The following is a 26,181-nucleotide window of genomic DNA, read 5'->3' on the forward strand; positions in this document are numbered from 1 at the left end:
CCCCAGAGTGGACGTGAGCGTATGAGCAGAGGAAAGGAACTCACGTGTTGTTGATGATCTGAAATCTATCGCCTTTCTTGAAGGAGAGGTCATCTGATGTCCTGGCTTCATAATCATACAAGGCCACAAAGAAAGTTATGCCACCTGCAAGAAAAATCAATGTAGGTTGAATGTTTAAAGGTTGTGTAAAGATGCAAATCACAGGCTCAGACAATACAATAATAGTACGCTAATGGCTAGTTAGCTGCCAAGTAACTTTATTTTTTACATTTGAAATTACAGCATCAGATGCTATTTCAGCCACATAATAGAGTTTGGTTAAGCATTTATAGATACGTTAAAAGAGGTGTTCATTGATTTTTGTTCCTGGCTTGGTCATCTCTACAGACAGTTATCATTAGCCGGCTCGCTCTTTGTCTTGGCTACATAAACAATGGGATTTTCACAAGCATGGTTTATGGATGGCCTAGTTGGATGCAAAGAAGAAATACGGCAGAGCTAAGATGGTTTTAAGTGTGAGGGAAGACAAAAGGAATGGGTTGGATTAAACCTAAACAGGCCCCCGAGAAAAGATTATCCATTAGTGAAGAACAGAGGGCCGACGGCGACCAGCTGATTACATCCGCTATGCCACACACACGCACACGCACACACAGGCCTGCCAAGTCAAGAAGCCTAACGGGTATGGCATGCACATGGGTGCTGTCGATTTTTCTGTTTGGCTAATAAATTGGATCAGGTTTGAACCTACAGACAAAGTGTCGATGATGAGTAATTAGGGTTGTCACAAAAGCAAAATTGCAGTAGTTGATACCGCTACCAGCGACATTTCTTTAATACAACTGCGATACACAGCAAAAACTATAAAAAATAATAATATATGAATTAATGTGTATTGTATTTGCAAATATATAACATATAAATGTTAGTCATTTAAAAAGTGTGACATAAAATATACATCATAATATTGTCATCAATAATACAAACAAATGTGCATTGTAATTGTAAAAATCAGTTAATGCACAGCTAGCTGTGGATTACCCCACTTATACCATGGTCATTTGCCAGCACTGACAAGTTAAAGTTGTTATTGATGCTTGCAATATTTGACAGGAAGGATAAAAACAATTTTTTTTTACGTCAATTATGGCTTGTTAGATCTAGTATTCTGCCCCCTTTGAATCAGTATATATCAGTATACTGATTTATACATGTATACAGTATATATGTATGTATATGTATTTTTTTTTTCAGCTCATAGCATCATGTAATCTTCAAGTATTTCTCAGGTAAGCAAACATTATACATTTTTTTCCAAGTAAATATTGGAGTAAACAGCCAGTAATTGGCTAAACAACAAATAAATAATCAGTACAAGCACTTTTTCATTTATTTTTTGTCAATGTTGTTGATTGATAATTAACAATAGACTAAATAAGATTAGAGAGCTATAATAAAATGTTAAATAAATAAAAAATTTGGTTGGATGTAAACAGCAAAGACTAATGAAAAGATCAGACATTTTGACACAAATGGTAGTGAACATCCACAAGCTGGTTAACCTCGTTGATTGCAAGGTTTGAGGCACTCAAATTGAAGCACAGAATTCTTGGTACCACCAGTATTGTAGAATGACTGGTTGCATTTATTTTAGTATTGACATCTAACATCCCTAGACTATAACAGCAATATGTGAACAGTTTCAAAAATGCCAGAAATAATATATTTTATGTGGGTGAGCTGGGTACACTGTCTTCTGCCTGCCCACTGACATTGACAAGATCTTAAAAACTCTCCAGATTTTCCCTGGAGACGATTTCCATCAGAGCACAGTGGATTTAGCAGTCAAGCAAAGACTATCAGATCAAATGCTGCCTGTAAAAGCAGGTCCGTGAACAGGGCTTTCCCTGTGACAAGACATGATGTGATAATTACACTATTTATAGCCCGACTGAATAAAAACTGTGCCGTTTACAGAGAACACACAAAGATCTAATTCTTTCAGTTTTCTGCTGTAGACACATATCACATTTATACCCAGCCTCTTAGAGTCAGGGAGAGCAAAACTTGGTATCAAGAGATCTCTTCAGGGCACTGCCTTAAGCATAACAAAGAAATGATCACTGAACAAAGAGGAATAAATCACATTAGTTCCCCTCTCCTTTTTATTTAGGCCTATTACAAATGCAGTTTGTAATTCTAATTTAATGAAACACACTGGATATATTGTGTTAGTGTCCTCATTTACATAACATCTGGCTTCCATGAACTCTGATTTCATAAAAGTGCTTACATACACAAACAAAACACCAAACACAACCTTTATCCTCATGGTGACCCTGAGCTTTTGAATGAGCTATGGTGCTATAGATGCCATATTTAATGTGAGAAATTAATAAAAAATTAGTCTGTGAGGGATATATACATGTTGAAATTGTTAAAATCAGTCACACCTTAGTGGGACCAATAAAATATTTTATTTTTCATTCAGGTTATATAAACAAATGTATATATATATATATTTTTATTTATTTTTTATTTTTATTAATTTCAAAGATGATTATTTAAAAGCAGTTCAAATGCTACTCATTTCTGCACATAATTATATTAATGCAGACTGTTATTGCCTATTTATCTTTACATTTTCATAATGTTAAATAAACTGAATTACTGGTATATAAGCACCAAAAAGATTGTACGAATGATCTTCAGTTAGCATACACAAAGACCATTTCATGTCAGTTTCTGCCTTATAAATTCCCGATTTATTCCTTATTTTGATGTAGGATAAAATCCTTTAATCCGTTACATTTAAGATCAAATCAATCGTTTGTTCGTTTTATAAATGAGGCCCCTGGAATGAAGAAATGTCAAAACCCGTGATCCATGAGGCCAGACCTGATATCAGACATCGGATATGGTTTCTTAGGAATTCTTGTTTCCTTAGACAAAGCTACTTCACAGAGGTTCAGGCAGAGCTCTTATCGCTCTTCCACTCACCTGTGACGGCACCAGGGAAGGGGCTGCTCACAGCAACAGTGGAGAAGGAAGAGGAGGCTCCACCGAAGGGTGTGATGACAGAGGAGGAGCCACCGAATGGGGTGAGCCCAGTTGTGCGGCTGTTGTAGTTGTTGGTGGGGCCCTTCAGGGCAGGTGACTGGCCCATCTGGGTGGGGTCTGGTCCGTAGAGACCCATGTGTGAGCCAGGGGTGGGATTGGTGGGATCTGGTCGGTACTTCTGTGTAGGACCCTTGTCCTCTTTACTCTTGACACAGCCCATAGTCAAGCCTGTGGAAAGAGGAGTTCATATTTACCAGCTCTCATGGCATTTTTCCAAAGGAATGCAATCTTGACCTATCATAGCAATTGCAACCATTTATGGCACATTGGAAATCTGCACACACATGTACACTAGCATTCAAAGGTTTGGGGTCGGTATTCGATACGATTTTTTAATGTTTTTGAAAGAAGTCTCTTATGTTCACCAAGGCTGCAATTATTTGATCACAAATAATTGAGCACCGTAATTTGTGCCGTAACAGTAACAGTACCGTACAGTAATCTTGCCATTACAATTTAAAATGATCATTTTCTATTTTAATATTTTTATTCCTGTGATGGCAAAGCTGAACTTTCAGCATCATTACTCCAGTCTTCAGTGACACATGATCCTTCAGAAATTATTCTAATATGCTGATCTGGTGCTTAAGAAATGTTTTTTTAATATGACCAATTTTTGTGGAAACCGTTATACTTTTTTCAGGATTCTGTGATAAATAGAAAGTTCAAAAGAACAGCATTTATTTGAAATACAATTTTTTTAACATTACAAATGTCTTTACTGACACTTTGGAACAATTTAATGTGTCCTTGCTGAATAAAAGTATACATTTCTTTAAAAACATCTTACTGATTCCAAACTTTTAAACAAATGTGTACATTTATAACACCATATACATTGTTATATTACCTTGGCATTAAATTGCTGAAAAACTAGATGTGATGGTGTTTCTAATACAACGGTCGAGGCAGTGACCGTAAATTGGACAACTTTCTCCGACTGCACTAATGAATCTTTTTCTTTTTTTTACCTGGAACATTCTTCAAAATATGGTTTCATACAGGTTTGGAAAGACGAGTTAATTATGTCAGAATTTAACTATCCTTTTATGTTTTACCCATAACTCAAAGTATGAGCAGGAGCACCACAACTCATATTAAGGTTGTTTCCTTAACATGACACACAAATGAAAGTGGATGAAAAGCAGAATGAAAGTGGGCATAAAAAGATGACAAACATGGAAAATGTTTTCACAATGAAGGAACCCCAAATCAGACCTCAGCACGAGCATCTGCTTCCTGTTACTTGCCAAATCAAAACTGCTTTCAACAGACTTGCCGTCATTTCACAGCAATGCACATGTCAGAGTTAATCACACAAGCGTCTTTTGAGCAGAGCTGGGTCACCGATTGATGTCCCTAACAACCCACACATACGTGTCAGGTCGTGTTGACTGCTCCGTGTGGTCAATGTGGTAGGAGGGCTTTGCCCTCAGAGACAGAGCTCGAGAGAGATGACAGTATAATCTCCAGACGTCCCGTCCCTGCTTGTGTTTCTGCCAGGCCTCTTTGTCTGGGCACAGAGCAGGCACACATGTGCCGGGGAATGAGAAATGCGAGCGTGGCCTTAAAGCAACAGGTGGCCTTGAGAGGAGGGTTACAAGACGCAACAGGGCCACCACACATGGAACAAAGATAGCTGGGAAAAACAGACGACAGACAACAAGATATAGATTGCAGCAGTCGTGTTACGGAAGTAAAAATCCCATTCATTTTCTCCATAGAGGAATTGATTTTGAACAATAACTTGTAAACCTTTAAAGACAGACCAACAGTAAGATACAACTTTGAAGGTATATGCTTTTGAAGCTATCTGCCCATATTGTTTTAACTCATTTTTTTTTAAATAACAGTGGAATTCCTGGTGTAAAACTACATCGCACAAAAATATGTAACGACTGCCATGAAGCGATTTATTATGTATTTTGATGCGCTGAATTCAGATGTGACATTTAAAGTGCCCCTATTATGTTTTTTCGAATATTCCCTTTCATGCAGTGTGTAATATAGCTGTTTGTGAATGCAAACGTTCTGCAAAGTTGTAAAGTCAAAAGTGCACGATAAATAAAGATAAATAAAATATAAATCCCTCCCAAAAGAAAGAATCGACTCTGAACCGCCTATACGAGTCACTTGTAATTCGAATCCCACTGTGTGACGTTTCTACGCCACTGGAAAATACATCTGCATAATGCCCGCCTATTTTGTACGTTGTCTGCCCACGGACAAGCTTGACCAGCCCTCAAGCGTCATTTTACTGACGACTGCTTCTCAAATCTCAAAAAAGTTCAATGCGGGATTCGCAAAACGCTTGCTCTTGAAAGAAGGGTCAGTACCCAGTTTATTTGGACCAGCTTGCTCCCCAGAATCACAACCTTTAAGTATGAATCATTATTAATGTATATGTTACCGGCAAAGTGTGTAATCCGGCATTCTATAGAATGCCTAGGTAATGTATAGAATTAGGTAATGTATTTTTTGCAAAAAACATCAGGAATTCTATACATTGCCTAGGCATTCTATACAATACCGAGATTTCACACTTTGCCGGTAACATATATATTCTTCCGGGTGTTCAAAATACATAGTTTTGTGTTTTATATTGTGTAAGTTTCCGGCTAACTCACATTATTACGGTCTTACTGAAATAGTTCTGCTAAGCAGTTGTGGGCCACTATTACCTAAAACTGTGTCTATTAATGCAGATTGTCTGTCGATCTTATTACTTTGAGTAAAGATAAAAGATTGAGCACGATTTGTTTTACAAACATTTATGTTACATCATTCATTCACGTTAGTGCTGTGCTAAGGTATGCACTGTTATTGATACAGTTCCTGCATGTGCACCACAATAAACTAGAAATATACACATCGGTTTGTTGATGGACATACACTTGTTAATGCAGATGGTGAGGAATTACAGTTGCAACATCTCATAATGTACCTCAAAATGAGTAATGTGTTGCTTAGAAACATTTCGATGAAGGTTCTGGTCGAATAACTAGTTCTTCCAATGTTTCATCTTCGAACTCGCGCTCTGATTGATATGGTGAAATCAACGTCATCGTTACTGTCTTTACAGAGTGTACAATCGCTGAGTTTTAGGAAGCCTCCTGAGCTGAAGTTCAGTTATGGTAATGGTTGTCTAGCTTCCGACAAGTACTGTACATGGTAGACCAAATCACAACAGACTGGACCGTCTGGCCAATCAGAGCAGAGTAGGCTCGCGGAAAGGAGGGATTTAGAGAGATTGATTCATCTGACGAGTCGTTTGAGGATCACTGAAAAACGTGGTGATGTTCAATGTTATGAGAAAATGAAACCGTTTTTTTGACCTTTGATGCATATAAACCTGTTGTAGGAGACCTCCAAAACTAAATTAGGAGCCTTTAAAGGTGCTCTAGGTAACTTTTTAACCTTAACTGAACAGCTTTGGAGTCAGTGGAATGGTTATATTACTTATTTCGAGTTGAATGGTGGTGGTTTCGCACCCCCCTGGTGCCCGAGAGCAGAAAAAACTCACTTGCAACTTTGGGCCGGCGGGTCGGCGTCAGGAAGTATCGCGTGATATCAGGTCTCGCGATGTAACGAATTGCTTGACGGCACTGCACACGTACACGCCCCCATTCAAGCACCGGCTAGCTATAAGCAAAGGGCAACGATAGATTGAGTTATGGCTGAGGCTGTAAAAAAGATGCAGAAAGCTAGGAAATCTTTGTCGGAGGACCAATGAAAGAGGAAACAGGATACTGACCGAGCAAGTCAGACTCGAGTAAATATCGGACCGGCTTTTTCAGAATGGGGAGAACTGAGAGAAACAGAAGCCTGCAAAACGGATGCTGATCCTGCTGTTGCACTTGTAAGCATAGATATCATATAAAGGCTAGATGTCTCGTCCGCGCTGCTGGCCAATGGAGCTCGACATCTGCACACGGCGGCCATCTTAAGACAGGGTGCTCGCTCACTCATAACATGGTGCATGTACTTTTAAATAACCATAACTTGCTCAATTTTCTACCGATTTTCAAACGGTTTGGTTTGTTATAAACGTCAGAGATGTAGCTATTATACTGCATACATATGAATAATTATGTTCAAAATGTTTAAGCATTCAGAATTATAGCCACGTTAATAACGTTTGTAAGAAACCAAACCGTTTGTAAATCCGTCCAGATTTCAGCGAGATAAGAGGATTTGTGTGCGTGCTGCTCACTCACCTTAATTCACAGAGCCCTGTCCTAAGATGGCCGCCGGTGATGCCGGAAGTGACTCCGCCTTAAGACATCTAGCCTTTATATGATATCTATGCTTGTAAGTATCTTTGGAATAAACTGTGTTTAATATTTAAATTTCAAGTAATTGCGACCTCAGGATGTTTGCTATTGTCTGTAAAGGTTTTTATTATGATCGCTGTCTGTTACGGGCTTACTAGTACGCTAGATACTATAACTTTGATGTTAGCATTGTCATTAGCAAACACGTTTGATTTCTGTAGTTGTTTGGCCTTTCCTCTGTCGGTTTTATTTGTGTAACTTACACTTTTATTTTATGTCACTAAGTCAACGCGTCTGATAATTGGCAATAAACATGTTGCACATATCATGATCGAGCTAGAAAAAACGTTCTGATGTTTTCTTAGACAAGCAAAGGTAAACCGTCATTCTACCAGATTAACTTATAGACCTTACTAATATAACTTTAGACAAATATTAGCCTCCGATATATATATATATATATATATATATATATATATATATATATATATATATGCTCATGCCCATTCTCCCAAAAACAAACAAACACCAAAGCAGTAGTTCGCCTCGTTCATATCGTTCGTTCCCGGTAAAAATAATAGTATGCATGACAACACAATAAAAAAAAAAAAATCACCATCAGTTGGAAAGAAAATATTGCTTTACTTGCCTCGGTAGACCTAACTGGTTTTGAAATAGCCTGTTCCTCTGCTCAGCTGGGTTGACAGCTGATCAGCTGGGTTGCTCATGGCAAGGGGGGGAGGGACAACAGTTCGTTTTTATGACAGAGTGTTTGAAAGCATTTACTACCAGACACTAGGGGGAGCTACGTAGAGAAAAAACACTCAGACTAGCCTGGTGTCCCTTTAAAATAGCATAATATGGGTACTTTAAACAACTGATTGGCTACTTTTTCCAAGATATTTAAGTTTTTACATTTTACGTCTATGTGTATTTTACAGATTGTACCCGTTACCTTTCCTGTTTTATTTATAGATTTAATAAAAATGCAGTCAAAGATGTTTTTAGTCTTCTCGTTATTACTCACTAGTACGTTATTACTCACTTTTTTTCAGATTTTTAAATACTTTTTTTGCTTCAAATCAAAGTTTGTAATGCTTATTTACCTCATAGCTGGCAGGTTTGGTCCATAGCTTATAACTCACAAATTAAGACTTTTTAAAAAACCCTTTCGCATTTTCACTTTTTAAAAAATACTTTCGCAGAAAAGGCCATTGGAAATGTGGGAGGCCCTCTATAGAGGGGACTGTTTCAAGTTTTGATAAGGGAAAAATTCAAGCAAAACAATGTGATAAAGAGTGGTTGAGCATGAGTGGTTAGCTTGAAGTGGGCTGAACATGTCCTGACACGTTAACTGTATCTGCTCCTTTTGACCTGCGAGGAAACTGCTAGAAAGGTGTCACCTCCTCAGGACAGGATAAGCCAATGATGGGTGCTTGTAAACATGCCAGAATGGGCTTTAATCAATCCCAGCTCTGAGAAGTGGCAGACATGAAGCAACTGAAGAAAGATCTGACCTCTGATGGAGTCATATAAAGCTCAGCACTACATCATCTGCTTCTAATACCCATAATACAATTTCAAAGGCTAGGCCTCGGGGGACCGCAGCATCCTTTCAATGGAGAGAAAATGTATACCCCTTATATAGGAGTGGGCGATAACGATATATAATCCCGATTAGGGATGTGCACAAATACTCGGATGTAACAGCGATGATCAATCATGAAAATGATGATTGCAGTAATTTCCTGATTAGTTATTGCTGCATTTTGGGTGGTACCTGAAGTCTGACTGGTTAGCGTTAGGACGGTCGGCGGTCCAGAAAGGCGAAATAAAATGATACTGGATTTGAAAGCACGCAGTGATGCCTGAAATCACTTAAATCAGTATGTTGTTGTTTGATTAACATTAATGACACAGACAGCAGCAAGTATATTGGCTACCGTCACTTTAAGACCGAATGCACTGATCTAATATACTGATATACATGCACTCTTACTCATTATTTCTCAACTGTTTTTATTCACTTAAGACATAAATGACTGTTTAAGAGGATAATCGCAAAGATGGGGATATTGACACATAAGTATGAGTATGTGTGTGTATATTCGCTTAAGCCCTGAACTCAGTACTGAAGTTCAGTACTCATGAGCAGCAGTTTCATGTGCGAGCGCATCTCAGACAGCACGTATATAACGAAATGAGCTCTCTTTCGCTGCTATTTGGGCTTCAACAGTTTAAAATCACTTGTTTTTAAAAAGCAATGCTTGAAAATGCATGCAAATCATAAGCTTTCGTGATGATGCAGCACGGCAATGTCACATGAGTGTGTAATCATTAGGGTCCAAACTCTCTACCGGTTGACAAATTTCTACCGGTTAATCGTGTCTACCGGTATATCGCCCACCCCCACCCTGACAGATGAGATTCAATCAATTTAACCTCTGCTAGAATCTTCAAGTTTAAAAATCATTTACACCCAATCTACAAGTGAGCATGAGTCTTGACTCATGATGCTAATAAAACATCACTCCCATTATTGCAAGTGTGAGATCACTTTTTTTTTTTTTGTTTTCTTGATCAAATAAATGCAGCCTTGGTGAGCTTGAGGCTTCTTCCAAAAAAAATGACAAAAATCGTACCAACTTCAAACCATCCTGCCAGCTTATAATTACATAAGACTTTCCATAGACTACCAACACTGTAGAAACATAGGTATCATTATTTTTTTTTACTGACTTGGTTCTAAAGAACTGGTACTTCATACGTACATACATACCTAGCTCAGAGACACAAGGATGTACTCCAAGCCTAATCAATGGCTCAACTCTCTCATCTTGTGTACTTCTGGAGATCATCATATTATAAAAAAGGACAAAACATCACCACAAGTACTTGTTTGGGGTCTGTTAAGAAAGCTCTTTATTTGAAAAGCAGCATGTGTAATAGGGAAATTGAAAGCTAAGGAGTGAAAAAGACAGGGGATTGGAAAAGTGAGGGCAGGCATAGACAGAAAGTAGTTCGCAAATGTGAGGATTATTGGCAAACAATGAGAGGTCTGGGCCTATAGAGGGTTGAAAGAGCATTAACAGTGTGTACACATCAGTGGTACGGATGGATGGGCTCTATTTTCCTTGCTCAGATGAACTCTGCACTGTATATCCACACATGTACATCTTTACAAACATTGAGTGAGTGGTGCAAGCTGGGTCATACATTCCAAACCAAGTCATTACAACTTGCTCAGCAATTATGGTTGGAGCTTGAAACAACTACTAGTCTAGTATTATGAGAAAGCTAGGAGGTCAAAGAACATCTTATCTTCTTATCACCCTTTAGTCATTTCCTCTTCATCCCCAACACTAGCGCAGATTGGAAGCTTTTAGGCTCATTATGAGCTTTAAGGGCCATTTAGTGCTCTGTTTAGGCTAACAGTGACAGTGCATAAGACCCGGATTCGACCCCAGCGCGAGGGTGTGTGGGGCTCCTCATTTCAAATCCCCTGATCTGAGTCCTGAAGGCATTTAATCCCACTAGTTCCACTGTCTAATCTTCTAGAGGACAGCGTGGCCCCGATGGTGCTGACATAGATCCGGACCACACCAAACACACAAGGTCACTGATGCATGGGGACATCGCAAAATAATTCATAAAAGAATGATGGCAGCATAAGGCAAAATAGATTTCCTGTAAGAAACATCAGAAACATGAAAAAGGCACATGGTCAAGCATGTCTGCTCTCCAATTCTCAAATCCTCACTCTCAAATCCAATTCTGATTCTTTAAGATCTGCCCAATACAAAGCACGCACAGAGAGACAGATACAACATTCCAACGACCCAAGTAAGGCTCCCTTCACCTCTGATAGTTTCACCTCTGAAACCACAATGACATCACATCTTGTAATAATACTTTGTTGTCTGTGCCAGTGAAAAGAAGCAGTGCTTCAGGGTTTATCCTTTATAGTTATCCATTACAAAGACCTTTTAACTGAGTCAAAGTGGTCAGGCAAAGGGTCATAAATCTCATTGGGCAAGCCCAGTTGTTATAGGTCACACATCTGTTAGGCCGTGTAAATCAACCCAAACTGGTTAGCAGGTTGGCCGCTTGAGGTCTACGAACTGAACAGCTGAACAACCGAACAAGTGGCCAAGATATATTAAAGGAATATCAGATGACCCTCATGATTACTGCAATATAAATAGCTGCTGAAATATGTGGCTAGTTGATCTGATCGATAAACTACAACAGAACATAATGAACTCTTCCAGGCTAACGGGAATCGGAATCAAACTGAATCAAATTCAATGAGGTTGGATTACACAAGGTCCCTGAAGCGTACGGTCATACACCATATGATCCAACTGGGCCTGTCAAGGGTGGGGGCAAATGCACACTAGTGTTTAATTATTTGAGGTCAGATTGATTTTTTTTTTATTAATAATTATTATTATTTTTTTATTTTTGACCAAAATGACAGTAAAGGCATTTATAATTTTCAAATAAATGCTGTTGTTTTCAACTTTCTATTTATTAAAGAATCCTAAAAGAAATGTATCATGATTTTCACAAAAATATTAAGCAGCATAACTGTTTTCAACATTGATAATAAGAAATGTTTCTTGAGCACCAAATCAGCATATTAGAATGATTTATGAAGGATCATGTGACACTGAAGACTGGACTTTTCTATCACAGGAATAAATTACATTTTAAAATAAAATAAAATATAAAAGATTATTTTAAATTGTAATAATATTTCACAATATTAATGGTTTTATAAATGTAGCCTTGGTGAGCATAAGAGACTTCTTTCAAAAACATTTTAAAAATGACCCCAAACTAAATGGTATTGAACAACAGCAAATTCAATGAAATAGCTCAAATCTATCTACAGGACTACCACACAGTCAACTCATTCATGCATTTCACTCTTTATAAGTGACATCATGTAATGACGTGACCACTCTGCCCTGAGGAAATCATTTTTCACACCAATCATTTGACCCACATTCTAATCAAATACTCAGTGATATGAACTCTCTAATTATGAGACGTCTCATTATCCTCTCAGTGCTGATAAGAGCCTCGAAATGTACTTCGTTAGAAAGCTGACACAGTCATGGTTCCTCAATCATCATGGCAGTGGTTAGTGATGGTCAGACACATTTCCACACAGGCCTGATGAAACAGTAAGAGCACCAAAATGCAACATGACATGAAACACAGGGCCTCATGCCAGCACTAGTCAGATCAAATGGATTAAGGGCAACAAATCAACAGCTCCGCAGAGATTAATGCCTGTTGTTTGAATGTATGCGTACTTCGGTGCCTGCACTGTACGTGTCTCAGGTCTTGATCACTAAATTGTGTTAAAGGGATGGTTCAGAGTAAAATCAACCTAGGGTCCTTTGCACCATTGAGCCAAACACCCCAGCAGAAGCCTTTTTTCCCTTGGTTGAACATTATTAAAGTTAGAGCTTATTTAGAGATATCAGCCGGATAGCTTAGTGGAGGCGCTAATGGATCCTAGGATGTATCTCGTAAATTACCCCACTAATAATGCCCAGAATGGTACCAAACTTATACAGTAGTACAAATAGGTTCTGTACTCATAAAACAATGCATTGGAAAGTTTGTAAGTACATCAGGAGTTTATTTAAATAACACTTGTCTGACGGCTCATGCTACTGCTAACCCAGATGTCGAGGTCACTTCCGTGATTTGGGAAAAGCATATAAAAGTCCTGGCAGTAAGCGATGCAAAAGGATGTAGTGGGAAAAAAGGAAAAAAGGCTTCTGGGGGGTGTTTGGCTCAAGGTCATGGTGCAAAGGACCCTAGGTTGATTTTACTCCAAACCATCCCTTTAACACTGACTAGGATTTAGTATTGCATCACTTCACCTGAAGCATGAGTACTACCAGAGAATGTCTAATAGGAAGAGAATTGGCACTCTCTGCTTACTTCCGGTTTCTGGACTGGCTGCAGTAACACGAGGTCTATGGCGAAATATATATGTATTCGAAAGGAGATGCAAAGAAATTACACATTGCTGGGTGTTAGATTTTTTAGAGTCACTTATTTGCTTTAAAAAGTCTTTTAAAATGTCAATGACGTCATACACATCGTACGACCAGAGATACTGCTTTACGGCAATCCTTAAGTCGTTTTGGTGCTTTCGCGCTCTGCACTTTCTTTTCTCTCCAGGCATCGACAACACAGCTGACACAGGTAAATACACGTGCTAGAAGAGTTTTTGTTATGTTTGTTTCTGTGGTCCCACTTCGGATGCCACGATGCCATCAAGCGGTATCTCTGGTCGTAATCAGTCCTTCACTGACCAATCAGCGTTCATTAGCAGAATGCTAACGTGTTATGGGCAACAACAACTCAACCTGTAAGAAATCGAAAGGACATAAGTACTCGTTCATTCAACTTTCGACCTATAACCCATGTTGAACTTGCAAAACCTACAATAAAATCTGAGATTTCTCAACGGCAATCGGGTGAAAGAGACACATTTAGCCGTCTAGCCCCATAGACTCCCATTCAGTCTGCACTCGCCCGCGATCACCTCCAGTGGAATTCTAATGGAACTGCAACCAAGATCGATACAATGGGGCTAATAGGAAGTGCCAAGGCTCTCCGTAGACGGGCTCTGGTACTACTGAGGGTGATACTTTCTCCATCTAAACTACACAATGAACTGGGTTAAAGGGATGTTCACTCAAAAGCGGAACACAACAGATGATATTTTAAAGAAAGTTTCTGTTCATACAATCAATTTCAATAGACCTTATTCAAGCAGCGCCATCTTTGATTTTTAAGGGAATGAAAGCAAGGCTGTGAGGGATACACATCTCTTCAGTGGGTTGCATTGTTATTTAATGTGTTTTTGGATTGTTCTGCTGACGAAACACTGATAAATTATCTTTCGAAGCAATTTCATTAGACAAAAAAAAAACCCAGACAACATGAGCTGTGGAAAATTATAAGTGATCTAGGAGGTTTATACAGTTTTTTATAGCTGATGCCATTGAAAACACGGTAAGTCTACCCCTCACAGCCTCGCTTTCCTACCTGTCATGGTGCTGCTCTGAATAAGGTCTATGGGGTCCAAAACAACATTGGACCCCAATTGACTTTCATTGTATGGACAACAAAAAGAAAAAGAAAAAAAAAGAATGAAAGTCAGGTTAATTATGCCAATTTTAATTTTTGCATGAACTATCCATTTAACAAACATAATAGATTGTTAAAAAAATAATTGTCTTTATCATTACAATCAAGCCAACAAGGAAATGGGGAAGTAGTTTTCTGATTTTTGGCGGCAAGCAGGCAGGTGGCTTGATCTTCCCATCTGAATGGGATCCGATCTCTTACCTCACAGCTTTTTTCAGTGCAGGCCATCTCAGCACTGATGTTACATAACCAACTATACAAGTCTGATCTTGTACAGTTCCGTTGTATTCCATGCCCATGACAAGCACAAACAACACAGTCTTGAATTTAAAGGTTATACCAATACTTTCTTTATTAAGATGGCACACAGTCTGCAAGTTCTAACCTATTAAATAACAATTCTGCAGATGTCCTGGATGAAAGTTTTTATACTGCCATTGTGAAGGACCTGAAATATTTTTCTATACTTCTTTGCTGACCATTTGCTTTGTTGACATTCTTGATCCAATCCCAAACTATCTGTGAATCTCAGCTCTAATCCTCATCCTAAACTTGCACGTTCTGGATTTCAGCGAAAACGCTGTGTTAGTAAATCTAGAGCTTGGCTGAGCTGGCTGCTGAACATTAAGTGCAACACTGTAGTTGCTCTGGCACACTCACAGCACTGCGGAATGGCCTAATCACCATGGCATTCTGCTGCTGCTGCTGCCAATCAGAGCCAAGCATGAGGGGGACAAACTTCCTTCCGAGCCCATTCATACCACAAAAGCCACCTGCTGTGCCTGTCAAAGGCTGGAGCAAGGGGTGAGGGAGGACAGAAGAAGATGGACATGAGGGGTGTATAGACCCAAAATCACCATAGTCATCACCTTTATACCTTCAGCACCCACAATCATGAATATTCATAAGCACATCTTTGGTATAGGCACAGAGATTTAGTCAATGTATTCGTAGTTTTTGCCTGTTCATAATAACATTTGCACTCTACTTTAGTGAACAGTAGTACAGAAGTGCCTTCAGAAAGACATCACTGTTATTATATGCACACAGTCATGAGGCTAAAATCCCTTAACTGATTAGATATACATGGTCTCCTCAATGGTTTATGGTTCCTCAATGCTCTTCAGCTTTAGGGCACACAACTCAAACAGAAAATATGTCATTTGAAACAGTAATGTTTATTTAAGATGTTTCTTTTTCAAACACATTGATGCATTATTAATAACTAGCACTTTTATTTTTCTCATATTTTTCATCAACAATACAGTTTCATTATAATCATTTCATTATTGTCCGTGTGAAGGCTATTCCAATGTATTTATCCATGGCACAAACAATTAGATTCTTTATACGCAGTTAATGTTGTCCAGTGACTTGTTTGCTTTATTTAGCCATTATTTTATTTATTTGTAAGGCAATAGGGTTTTTTAACAAAGAAAGTTAGCCATAAAGTGTAACATTAATTTTAAAACTTAAACTGGTTCAAACTAGGCTAACTGTACTGCATATTTATCTGTACTGCATTTATGTTAAAGTGTATAATTGTATAACAATATAATATAATAACAATATAATATAAAACCAATATAATTGTTGTTGGCTACATTTTTTTATATATATATATATATATATATATATATATATATATATATATATATATATATATATGGTTCCTAACCTCTGAATTATATCAACTCAACACACAAAGGGGCCATGACCTGCAAGAGCCAGTTGTAGTAACATGTATACAGAAGACAGGATCAAAAGGAAACACATCAGAGAGCTGAAGATGTGAAGATGGCATCATTCCCTTCACTCAGAATCAAGTCAGCATCAGCCAGTGGGGCAGAGGTTGTGCTCACAGAAGGATTACTGGAGGAGGATTATTCTGGCGCTTGCGCACGCATGGACTAGGCTTTGTTATGACATTCTTTCATTAATTATTCAACATAAACAACCGAAAATTATATCAAATGCACGGATGTTGTTAGTATAAATTGGAGTGGATGGTAACTACAGAAGAACAGACTGGAAAAGAAGTCTGTTGTTTAGATTTCAAACCTGATCACGAGTTCCTCTCAAACGTCATTCAACGCTGAAATTGTATTAACTCAATCGCGGAAGGTTACATAGTTTACTGGCGGAGAATGAAAAGTTACAATGTATCAAAGCGAGTCGTTCACACCACACACATTGGTCCAAAGTATGTATCGCCCCATGTTCCCTGTGGCGTCTCGGTAAACTACAGGCCTGCATTGTGGACATTCGTCCACAAAGTCCTCATAAACAGATAGAAATGCGCGTGTAGACCAGTTTTAAAGTACTGGCTTTCCCAAGAACGCGAGATTAATCGCGAAAGAGACGTGTACAGCGTTTTCTACAGTTCAGGTGGGAACTTTAAGGAGCCACGTTTCACGTTTCTCGATCTGTGTCGAAGCGAACGAGGTAGTCGGACGGTTTCGAAACTTCTTTCGAGAAATACAACTAGTTTCGGGACAAGAAAGCGTCAGCTGCAGAGATTTGTGTTCAGGTTGGGAGAAAACGCGGAACTAAGCGCCCACTGTTGTTTCCAAGCACTACCACACTGGTTTCACACTAAATCAAAGGCGACAGGAGAGTAGGCCATTTGACGAGACTTTCACCAAAGGAACCGAATCTGATTTCTTACCTTTGCCGAATTGGTTCTCTTTTCTTGAGGTTACATACGCCTTCCGACCGCTTTGTCCCCAGTAAATGTTTCGGTGTTGCACTCAGAGTGGTATTGTTGCGTTCAACTTGAAAATCACAGTCTGTCCCATTCCTTTGCCATGTAACACCTCACGAGACGTGATAAATAAATGATGTGCCCAATAGAGGGAAAATCCGTGATAGATATTGTTAATCCAGTCACGTTACTTGGTTTTGTTCTTGTGTTGCAGTAAAAGGAAAAGAGTTACAGTGACCAGCCCTGGCAAACAAAAACCTTTAAACCGGAACCGGTAGAGATTGTGTGGCTATGCTACATGACAAAAGACAGCTCTAGGAATAGTGGATGGACTCCCGCAGATGTTCCCCCTCCCTCCGCTCTGAATTGGTTTAACTTGCAGCAATGCAATGCATCCCACAATATGGCCGCCACAGGGAATGGTGAACGGAAAGAAATCAGTTTCTCAGGTGACAAGTCGACGATAGACCATGAGCCGGTGATATTTGAAGCATTATACTACCGTAGTTCGCCTTTGTATAATGCCAACTGAAGTAATAACACTAGCCGGCTCTTTGCGTATCGTGTTTTAGATCAGTCTTATGGCGCCCCCTGCATGTGGACTTAAATCAATGCAGCTTTCTAGCATTCGTTTACGTTTAGTAGTGTGAGCCTATATCCCATAACTATTGGGCACATTCCACGATTAGTTTTTTTTTTTTTTTTTTTTTTTTTTTGAAGCATTTGAAGCACAAATTCTTTTTTCTTTTAGTTGTGAAGCCATGAAATTTACCTCAAAAAGCATGAAAAGTAGCAATTTTTCAACACATCAAATATCTGTATCCAACCGCAGCTCCTGTTTCTTTCTTTCTTTTTTTATCTTTTTTTTTTTCTTTATCCTTGAGTGCCTTGGTTTCATGTTTTTCAACGAATAAAACTATCCCCCATGATCCAAAGAGCACCAGGAAAAGAAGATTTTATACCCCAGCAGCACTCTTCACATTTTTGTTTTTTGCTTTCCTAAACAATGTGTACAATGTGACAGGGTGTATTATCCTGCTGAAAGAGGCCACTTCCACCAGGGAACACCACTGTCATGAAGGGGTGTACCTGGTCTGCAACAATGTTTAGGTAGGTGGAATGTATCAAATTCACATCCATATTAAAGGCCGGGCACAGGGTTTCCCAGCAGAAGCATCACACTCCCTGTACCGGCTTGTTGTCATCCCACAGTGCATCTTGGTGCCATCACTTTCCCAGGTAAACGGCGCATACGTTCACAAGTACACGTGATGTAAAAGAAAACGGGAATCATCGGAGCAATTGACCTTCCTCCACTGCTCTAAGGTCCAGTTCCGACGCTCGCCTGACCATTGTAGTGTCTTTAGTTTCGACAGGGGACAGGGTTTATCATAGGCACTCTGATTGGTCTGCAGCTACACAGCACCATACGCAGAAGAGTGCGGTGCACTGTGTGTTGTGACATTTCCCTCCGATAACATCATTACAATTTTGTGTGACTTGTGCAACAGTAGACCTTCTGTTGGCTCGGACCAGACTGAATAGCCTTCAGTGCCCTCATGCATCAATGAGCCTTGGGCGCCCAACACCCTGTCGCTGTTTTGTGGTTTGGTCCTCTTCGGACCACTGTTGGTAAATTCTTACCACTGCTGAACGGAGCAACCCACAAGCCTTGCTGTTTCAGAGATACTCTGACCCAGTTGCCTTGCCATAACAATTTGGCCCTTGTCGAAATTCCTGCTCATTTCTCCAGCATCCAACATGTTGATTATGAGAACGGATTGTTTGCTTACCATTTAATCTACTCAGACTTTAATATGTGGCCTTGTTAAGAGATGAAAAATGATATTCACTTCACCTGTGAATGGTCGTAATGTTGGTCATAATGTCGGTTGCATATATATATATATATATATATATGGGTGTAATGATACCCTCATGTCATGATTCGATACATATCACGATACTAAACTCACGATACGATATTATTGCGATACTCCAAGACATATGGTAAAAGGTTAACAAAAAATTAACTGTTGATTAAATTTGGTATTACATTGGGTGTGGAAATGAATAGGCTTGGACTTGGTGCCGGTAACCCAATGCACAGGACAATGATGACACCAAAATAAAAATATTCATGATTCTGAAGCTGAGAACAGAATTATTTTAGACGAATATGCTTGCACTCTTTCACTGACTGGATGTATTTCAAATAATGTAACAGCCACTTTTTACTGGTAACTAAGACATTTGGCATTATCAGGACCCACAAATATTCCCCAATTGCATTATTATACATTATATTCAACATTATATATAGTAGTTTAATGTAGTACTGACACTAAAACTCTGTAATCTTTAACTGTAATTATTTTCACACACAGTAATTTTCATTTTGGGTGAACTATACACAATACATATTGTCACTATCCACAATACATATTGTTGCATTTTTGAATTGCGATATATTGTGACACAATATATTGTTACACCCCTAATAACGAGTCTTATGTGTGTTTGTTTGTTTATTTATTTAATTTTAGATTTTAACTGTATTAACAAAATGAATAGAAATGTGTTTGTATAGCTCATGGAGATAATTTAGTTTTACTATATATATTTATATTTTGTAGTCCATTGACTGAATACAAATTACATGATGAAAATTGTAGTTAGATTAGGTAATATAATCTGACTACTTTTGGGTTACTTTTAGATCTTCTTGTAAATCTTAAAATAAAATAAAAGGTTTGTGATGGAACTGCAGGGGGGTTGTAAATTGATAAAAAGCTAATAATTAATTAAATCTTTAAAAAAATAATAATAATTTTATATAAAAAATATTTTTTTCTTTTAACAATTGAAATAAAACATTACTAAAACTGTAATATTATATCGTCCTAAAATGTGCTGAGACACAGGTGACGAATATGTGACGAAACAGCGACTTCCTCCCTCTGTAATTAAGGACATCAATACTTGCACTCAACTTGACCATAATATCATTTGTTACATCAGGATACCCAGAGGAAGCAACTTAATAGCTTTACTGTAAATAACGTATTCTCTTGACTCACACACACTGTCAGTAATAGCACGTGTTCCAGTATCTTTCATTTACTTAATTTACAGTTAGTGTGTTTCCTCACTTAGTGCTGCAAGCAGGGGAACAATTGCGCTAAAATGTTGTAATTTTGGAAGGCTAAATGCAGGTGAAAGAAAAGTTAAAACGCGATTCATAATGTTACGAATCATGGGGGTAGGCCTAAAAGTTTAGAGCTTCAACCAAAGTCCCTTTAACCCAAACAAAGCATTTGTTCCTATAGGCTTAGGCAAGGCCTACATAGGCTAGCTAGGCTACTATTTCTGTATTATTTTGCAAATATGTCTATATGTAGGCTAGCCTATAAACATTTAATCAAGGTTTCAGTAACCATAACTTTCAACAACTTTTCAACATTATAATCACAAACCAGCTAGATTTAAAGCCGCGCACATAGTTGTGTGGTAACAATAGCAGCAGTAGCCTACGTTCCTGAGTAGGCTATACTTCGAGAAAACATAGCCTAAGTAGCTACTGTCATTATTTATCTCTTTATTTCAGCGTGTTTACATTGTACTTTATTATAGCTTAGTCTATTCACATTTAAAGTAAAGACAACCACAGGTCATCGTGCATCTCTGAAACCAACAATGTAGTTTCAAATCCGAAACACATGGGGGCAGTGTTGAGGTAAAAACCGACTAGAGATGATACGGACCAAGGCGTGGATTCATTGTTCAACTAAATCACGCTCTGTGTACGGACTTGGTGAGTATACCAAGCGGTGACTTATAGTTTCGTCATACGACGTCAGAGTTCACTAATCGTAAGCATGAATTAATTCATACCAAATCCATCGGTGGTGCACGACTCTGGACTTCGTCTGTGTGCGGACAGGCCAGTAAATACACAAGGGATCCAGTTTGCTCTTATAGCATTGTAACAAAATCACGTAGCTATTCTGCTTGACTAAATAACTTTTTTTTGCTATTGTGTGCCTTAAATAACGAAAACTATATAGGCTATAAGTGGAACATATAGGCCTAAAAGCCTATTATTCAGAAATTACAGACGCAATATCCGTACTCCAAAGAAAGGCCATGACGCATGCGAGATTAAAATAGATAATAATATAGATATAGATAATAATAGTCTTTAATAATTGTGTTTCTTAAAAAAAAAAACATAGAGTGACAAATTGCATTTGGTAGAATGATAAATATAGCGCTAGTTTTAAAAAAAAGTGTGCGCCATTTTCATTCACGAAGACATTTCAGAACCACATTGGTGGACAGCGCTCTGCCCGTGACCCTGTGACAAATGTGGCCTTTTTGAACATGGCTCTTTTTGTTATCGTGTCCACCCTCTATTGTCTCATCCCGACAGTGCGTAAGTAAGTGTCTGTTTGTAGTGACTGATGTGGTTTGGGACCTCGAGACAACCCACGGACCCTAATTGGCAGTCACATTGTCATGTCAAGTTGAAAAAAAGTTGCAAATTGTCCTTTCTCCAGAAATTAGACTTAGAGGAAAGTTCCATTTGAGGTGTATGTGGTGTGACTCGTTCATCGATGAGGAAGGAACTGTACTATTATATCCCGGGAGGAAGGGTTGATGACGTCTGTGGCATACTTAATGTGACTTATTGAAAAAAAAGCAAGACTCCCTATTCATGGATAAAAATCCGAGATAATCGGAGCACAGCAGAAAAAGTTTTGTAAAAGGATATGTAGACAAACGAGTGCTGCTGATTTCATCGAGGTTTTGTTTGCCAAAGTGATTTTGTGTAGTATATTGGTTATTGTATAAAAGTGCAGGGGCTGAACCGACGAGCACATAATCAAAGGACGGTGGCGCTTCAGGGAAGAGGTGCTGTGAGGAAGATCTCTATCTCTCTCACACAACCATAGCCGCACCCGAGTCGCATCCAACAGCATTTCTATCTACCTACTCTGCAATAGGTAGGTTAAAACCCGACAAAGGCGTTTTTTACTCGGTTTAAACCAAGGAATTAGGATACGAAGACGCTCAGGCAACTGGATTTTCCTTTTCTAAAGATTATCTACCGGTTTTATTATTTGCCTCATCGGGAGAAGGATTCTGTTGCGCGTACATGGCATTCTTTAAACTTTTCAAATCATCTTACGAGCGGAAAATACGAGTAAGACAAGTAAAAAGTCGCACCTGTTTTGCCTTTCTGGATTTTTATAGGCTTTCTTAAAAAAAAGTTATTTGCGTATTAGGCTTCTTCTATCGAATAGAATAAAACTCATAGGCGTCACATTTTTGTCAATTCTCCTGGACCGTATCTTGGCTATACTCTATACGTGTTTGATATTTTTAAGTTATTTATTTAACTTTCTTGTGTCTTTACAGCATGGCCAGATCTAGTAAAGCGACTTTAGCGTTGCTCATCTACGGAATCATGATGCACTACAGCGCCTTCTGCACGCCTATTGGGATGACTTTTCCTAAGATGAGGTATGTATATGCTTTTCTGCTCAACGTTTGAGATTTTCTTTCACGTTGAAAAGGACAATATTCTGCGACGAGCTTTGTTTTACAGTCTAAACATGAAAACAGAAATTAACGACACGGTGTCAAGGCGCAAAAATGGACAAGGATTTTATATTATTATTAAAAAAAATTGCTACTAAATTTTATGGAGTGAAAAATATGGGCTTTGTTGTATTATTCTGTAGACTTCAAACAGCCCAACGAGATTTCCCCCCGAGAGTTTACGCATGCAGGGCTACAGTGCAAGCGCTTAAGATCTGCTTGCAAATGTGGGAGGGCGTTCGCATCGCTAAGAAGGAAATTCTCTATTGGGACAGGCAGATGCAGTGTAGCTTGTATGAAAATGAGAAACCAATGAATGTAACGGCTGGCCCGTAAGATGACGGTACAGTGGCGTCACTGTACAAACCGAAAAAAAAAAAAAAAAAAAAAACACGAATGAGAATGTTCAGTGCGGGACCTTTTGTTGTGTGAATTTACTCATGATTATTACAATGTCAGGTGTAGGCAATTAGGTTTATCACCTGGTAGGTATAGTAGCCTAACTTCACACGTCACCATCAAATCTCATTTTTGGCTAATTATACCAAACGTTATCATATTTTTATGCTTTTTTTAAAACTGCGAAGGGACACCTCCAAATAGATTATTATTCTCTCATTTACCCTATGAAGATAACACAATAATAAGATGGTTTGTATGACCGCGTCATTAAACTAATTATTTAAAATCAATTCGATCCATAAACCTTGAGTATGTCGCATTGTATCATCTCACAATTATTATTATTATTATTTTTTTCGTAAAACAACTGGCTATAATTTACGGTTGAATTAATTTAGCAGTTTATTTGGGCTTTATTTAAAACACAGTTTTTTATGGACATCATACCCTATTACTCTAGTGTATTAAACTGTGATTTATTAAATGCATCAATCTTTTTTTTTAATTCCAGACTAGACAACGATGTATTTGACGAAGACGGAAACTCGTTAAGCGACATGGCTTTTGGCAATGATCAAATTTCTATACGAAGTCCTCCATCTCTCACGGATGACCTATACACGCTATACTATCCTCCAGAGAAAAGGTACATAATTTCACATCACTTCCCTGTATGTCATATCATATGATAATCGATGTCATTATGTTTAGTTTATGTTGTTCCGCTATGTCTGTTCCTTTTGTTTCCCAGCTTTTTTTCCTTTGCTTTTTTCTGTTATTGTTACTGTTGATATTTGCATTAAGTGACTATTTAATATAGATAGATAGATAGATAGATAGATAGATAGATAGATAGATAGATAGATAGATAGATAGATAGAGCGACAGAGAGACGGATCGATTGACAGATTTACTAGGGAATCGAAAGTAACACCATCACGCGTTTAGCCGAGAGAAGAATACAACTAAATCAGGCTGATTACTTTGCAACAAACGTGTTCTGTGGTTTTTAATCACTGATATTATGTGTTTGGCGTTTTATCTCAGAACGGAAAGGCATGCAGATGGATTATTAGATAGAGCCTTGAGGGACATCCTGGTTCAGTTATCAGCACGAAAATATCTGCATTCTCTGATGGCAGTTCGCGTAGGGTAAGGGCATTTTTAAGCGTTTATCTGCCGTCATTTTTGTTTTCCCACTCTTCATTTCAGTGGAGATGATTTCTCGTCGTCCTGTCTTGACTTTTTGTCTTTATTTTCCCCGACTTCTTGTGTCTTTGTCTGTGGGCTCGCATGGGCGTGGAATTTCATGGGGAACTATTCGTAGATGAACCACGATAAATTAGCCTGAAAGTTATTTTTAATTGTTTGTGCTAACACGAACATGTTGTATATTGTCAGAGAAAAAAATTTCGAGAGCCAATGCGTCAGAATACATAATTTCCAACATGCATAATTTATGAGGATTGTCTGCTCTTATTTCAATTTCTAATAAAATTCGTTGTAATGTTAACGAAAAAATGCTCACGATAATTTTTTTCTTGAACAATAGAATTAATATATATATATATTTATATATATATATGTTTGGATCATCAAGAGCGTTTAAGCTGCCTACTGAAACCTGTTCACACATTTCCTGTGCCAGCCGGTAGCCTAATAATAGTTCATATATTTGCAGCGGAGGAAGCAGCGAGGAAGACGAATCGGAACCATTATCAAAAAGGCATTCGGATGGGATCTTCACCGACATTTACAGTCGCTACCGAAAACAGATGGCCGTCAAGAAGTATTTAGCAGCCGTCCTGGGAAGAAGGTACAGACAGAGAGTCAAAAACAAAGGACGTCGATTTGCTTATTTGTAGCGCTGATAAAACTGCCCCCAACTGCCCCTCCATGTGTACATTCAGTCCTAAGATCAAAGTCATTCTGATATAACTGATTAATCAGTGGATCGCGCCTGTGTTCTTTAAACATGTATTTATGTATGAAGTAAAGCCATTAAAATGAATATTTTACTAATAACATTGTTTTTCTTTTTGTACAAAAGCACTTGAAACGCACAGTTATACTTTGTGGACCAACAGTTCAGTTTCATGTATATAGCTATATATGTTGAAAACAAAACCCATCAGGAGAAAAAAAAAAAAAAAGATGAAAAAAAATGTGCACCTTGAACATTATGCGCCTGATATCTTTTCAAATTCATCATCATATGCAGAAAATAAATAGATTTTAAAAAGACAATCAAAGTTCTGAATGTTATACTTATTTTTGTAATCTGCTAAAAGAATAGAGTCTTATTTTATCCAAAGTCTGCCCAGGGATGTATCGGACGTACTCTGTAAAGTACAGGGCTGTTTCAACTGTTGTGACCCCCCAAAAAAGGAGGAGTGGGAGAGGGATATATAGTAGCTGGCATGATTCCCTCTTTCTTAGCCCAGTCTTCTCCAAATGGAATGTGATTGTCCTGCCTGTGTTTGTGATTGGAGCCAGTAACCAGTATGCCTGACTGGGAAAAAAAAATGGCACTGGAGTAACTGTAGTATTGATATACATGTTTTTTTTTTGTATTGTTTTCTTTCTATTGTTTCTTTTTTTCTTCATCACCTATATGCATGGTATACTTATAATGTAGGCTATACATGCATGTCCTTTGTTTCCCATCCAGTTCAATGTTTCCATGCTCATTGTATTGGTCCCTCCATCAGATATGACACTTAGATCCGCCTCTGTGGAAGCAGGAGTCTTTTTTTATCGAGAGAATTGAACAAGCCCTAACATTCTAATGCTTGCTCCATCAAGCTCCAAAAACGTTTTGTGGAATTGGCTCTCTCTCTGTTCTTTGCATGTCTTCAATGCCTTTGTGGATGGCTTTTGCGTCATCTCTGACCA

The 26,181-nt window shown here is 38.3% G+C and overlaps 2 protein-coding genes across 3 annotated transcripts in view; one reads left to right on the forward strand and one right to left on the reverse strand.

The window, feature by feature from the left end:
• Window positions 1-17,815, reverse strand: part of yes1 (YES proto-oncogene 1, Src family tyrosine kinase) — a 32,413-nt gene extending 14,598 nt beyond the window's left edge. Inside the window, exons 1-3 of the mRNA XM_084120373.1 lie at window positions 17,245-17,815; window positions 3,001-3,288; window positions 45-144 (exon numbers count right to left, since the gene is read on the reverse strand). Coding sequence (XP_083976499.1) covers window positions 45-144; window positions 3,001-3,280 — 380 coding nt within the window. The 5' untranslated portion in view covers window positions 3,281-3,288; window positions 17,245-17,815. The remainder of the gene's footprint in view (window positions 1-44; window positions 145-3,000; window positions 3,289-17,244) is intronic.
• Window positions 17,816-21,984: 4,169 nt separating this feature from the next.
• adcyap1b (adenylate cyclase activating polypeptide 1b) lies at window positions 21,985-25,495 on the forward strand. Of its 2 annotated transcripts, XM_084119844.1 has the most exons (5): window positions 21,985-22,286; window positions 22,702-22,806; window positions 23,798-23,932; window positions 24,334-24,438; window positions 24,968-25,495. In XM_084119844.1, exons 2-5 carry the CDS (start codon window positions 22,703-22,705, stop codon window positions 25,149-25,151), a joined length of 528 nt encoding a protein of 175 aa, XP_083975970.1. In that variant the 5' UTR covers window positions 21,985-22,286; window position 22,702; the 3' UTR covers window positions 25,152-25,495. The 2 variants fall into 2 exon arrangements, with proteins under 2 accessions (XP_083975970.1, XP_083975971.1); XM_084119845.1 differs by lacking the exon at window positions 24,334-24,438 and having other exon boundaries at window positions 22,145-22,286.
• The last annotated feature ends 686 nt before the right edge of the window (window positions 25,496-26,181 follow it).

The sequence above is a fragment of the Abramis brama genome (assembly GCF_963993115.1).
Source record: "Abramis brama genome assembly, chromosome: 7".
Taxonomy (NCBI): Eukaryota; Metazoa; Chordata; class Actinopteri; order Cypriniformes; family Leuciscidae; genus Abramis; species Abramis brama.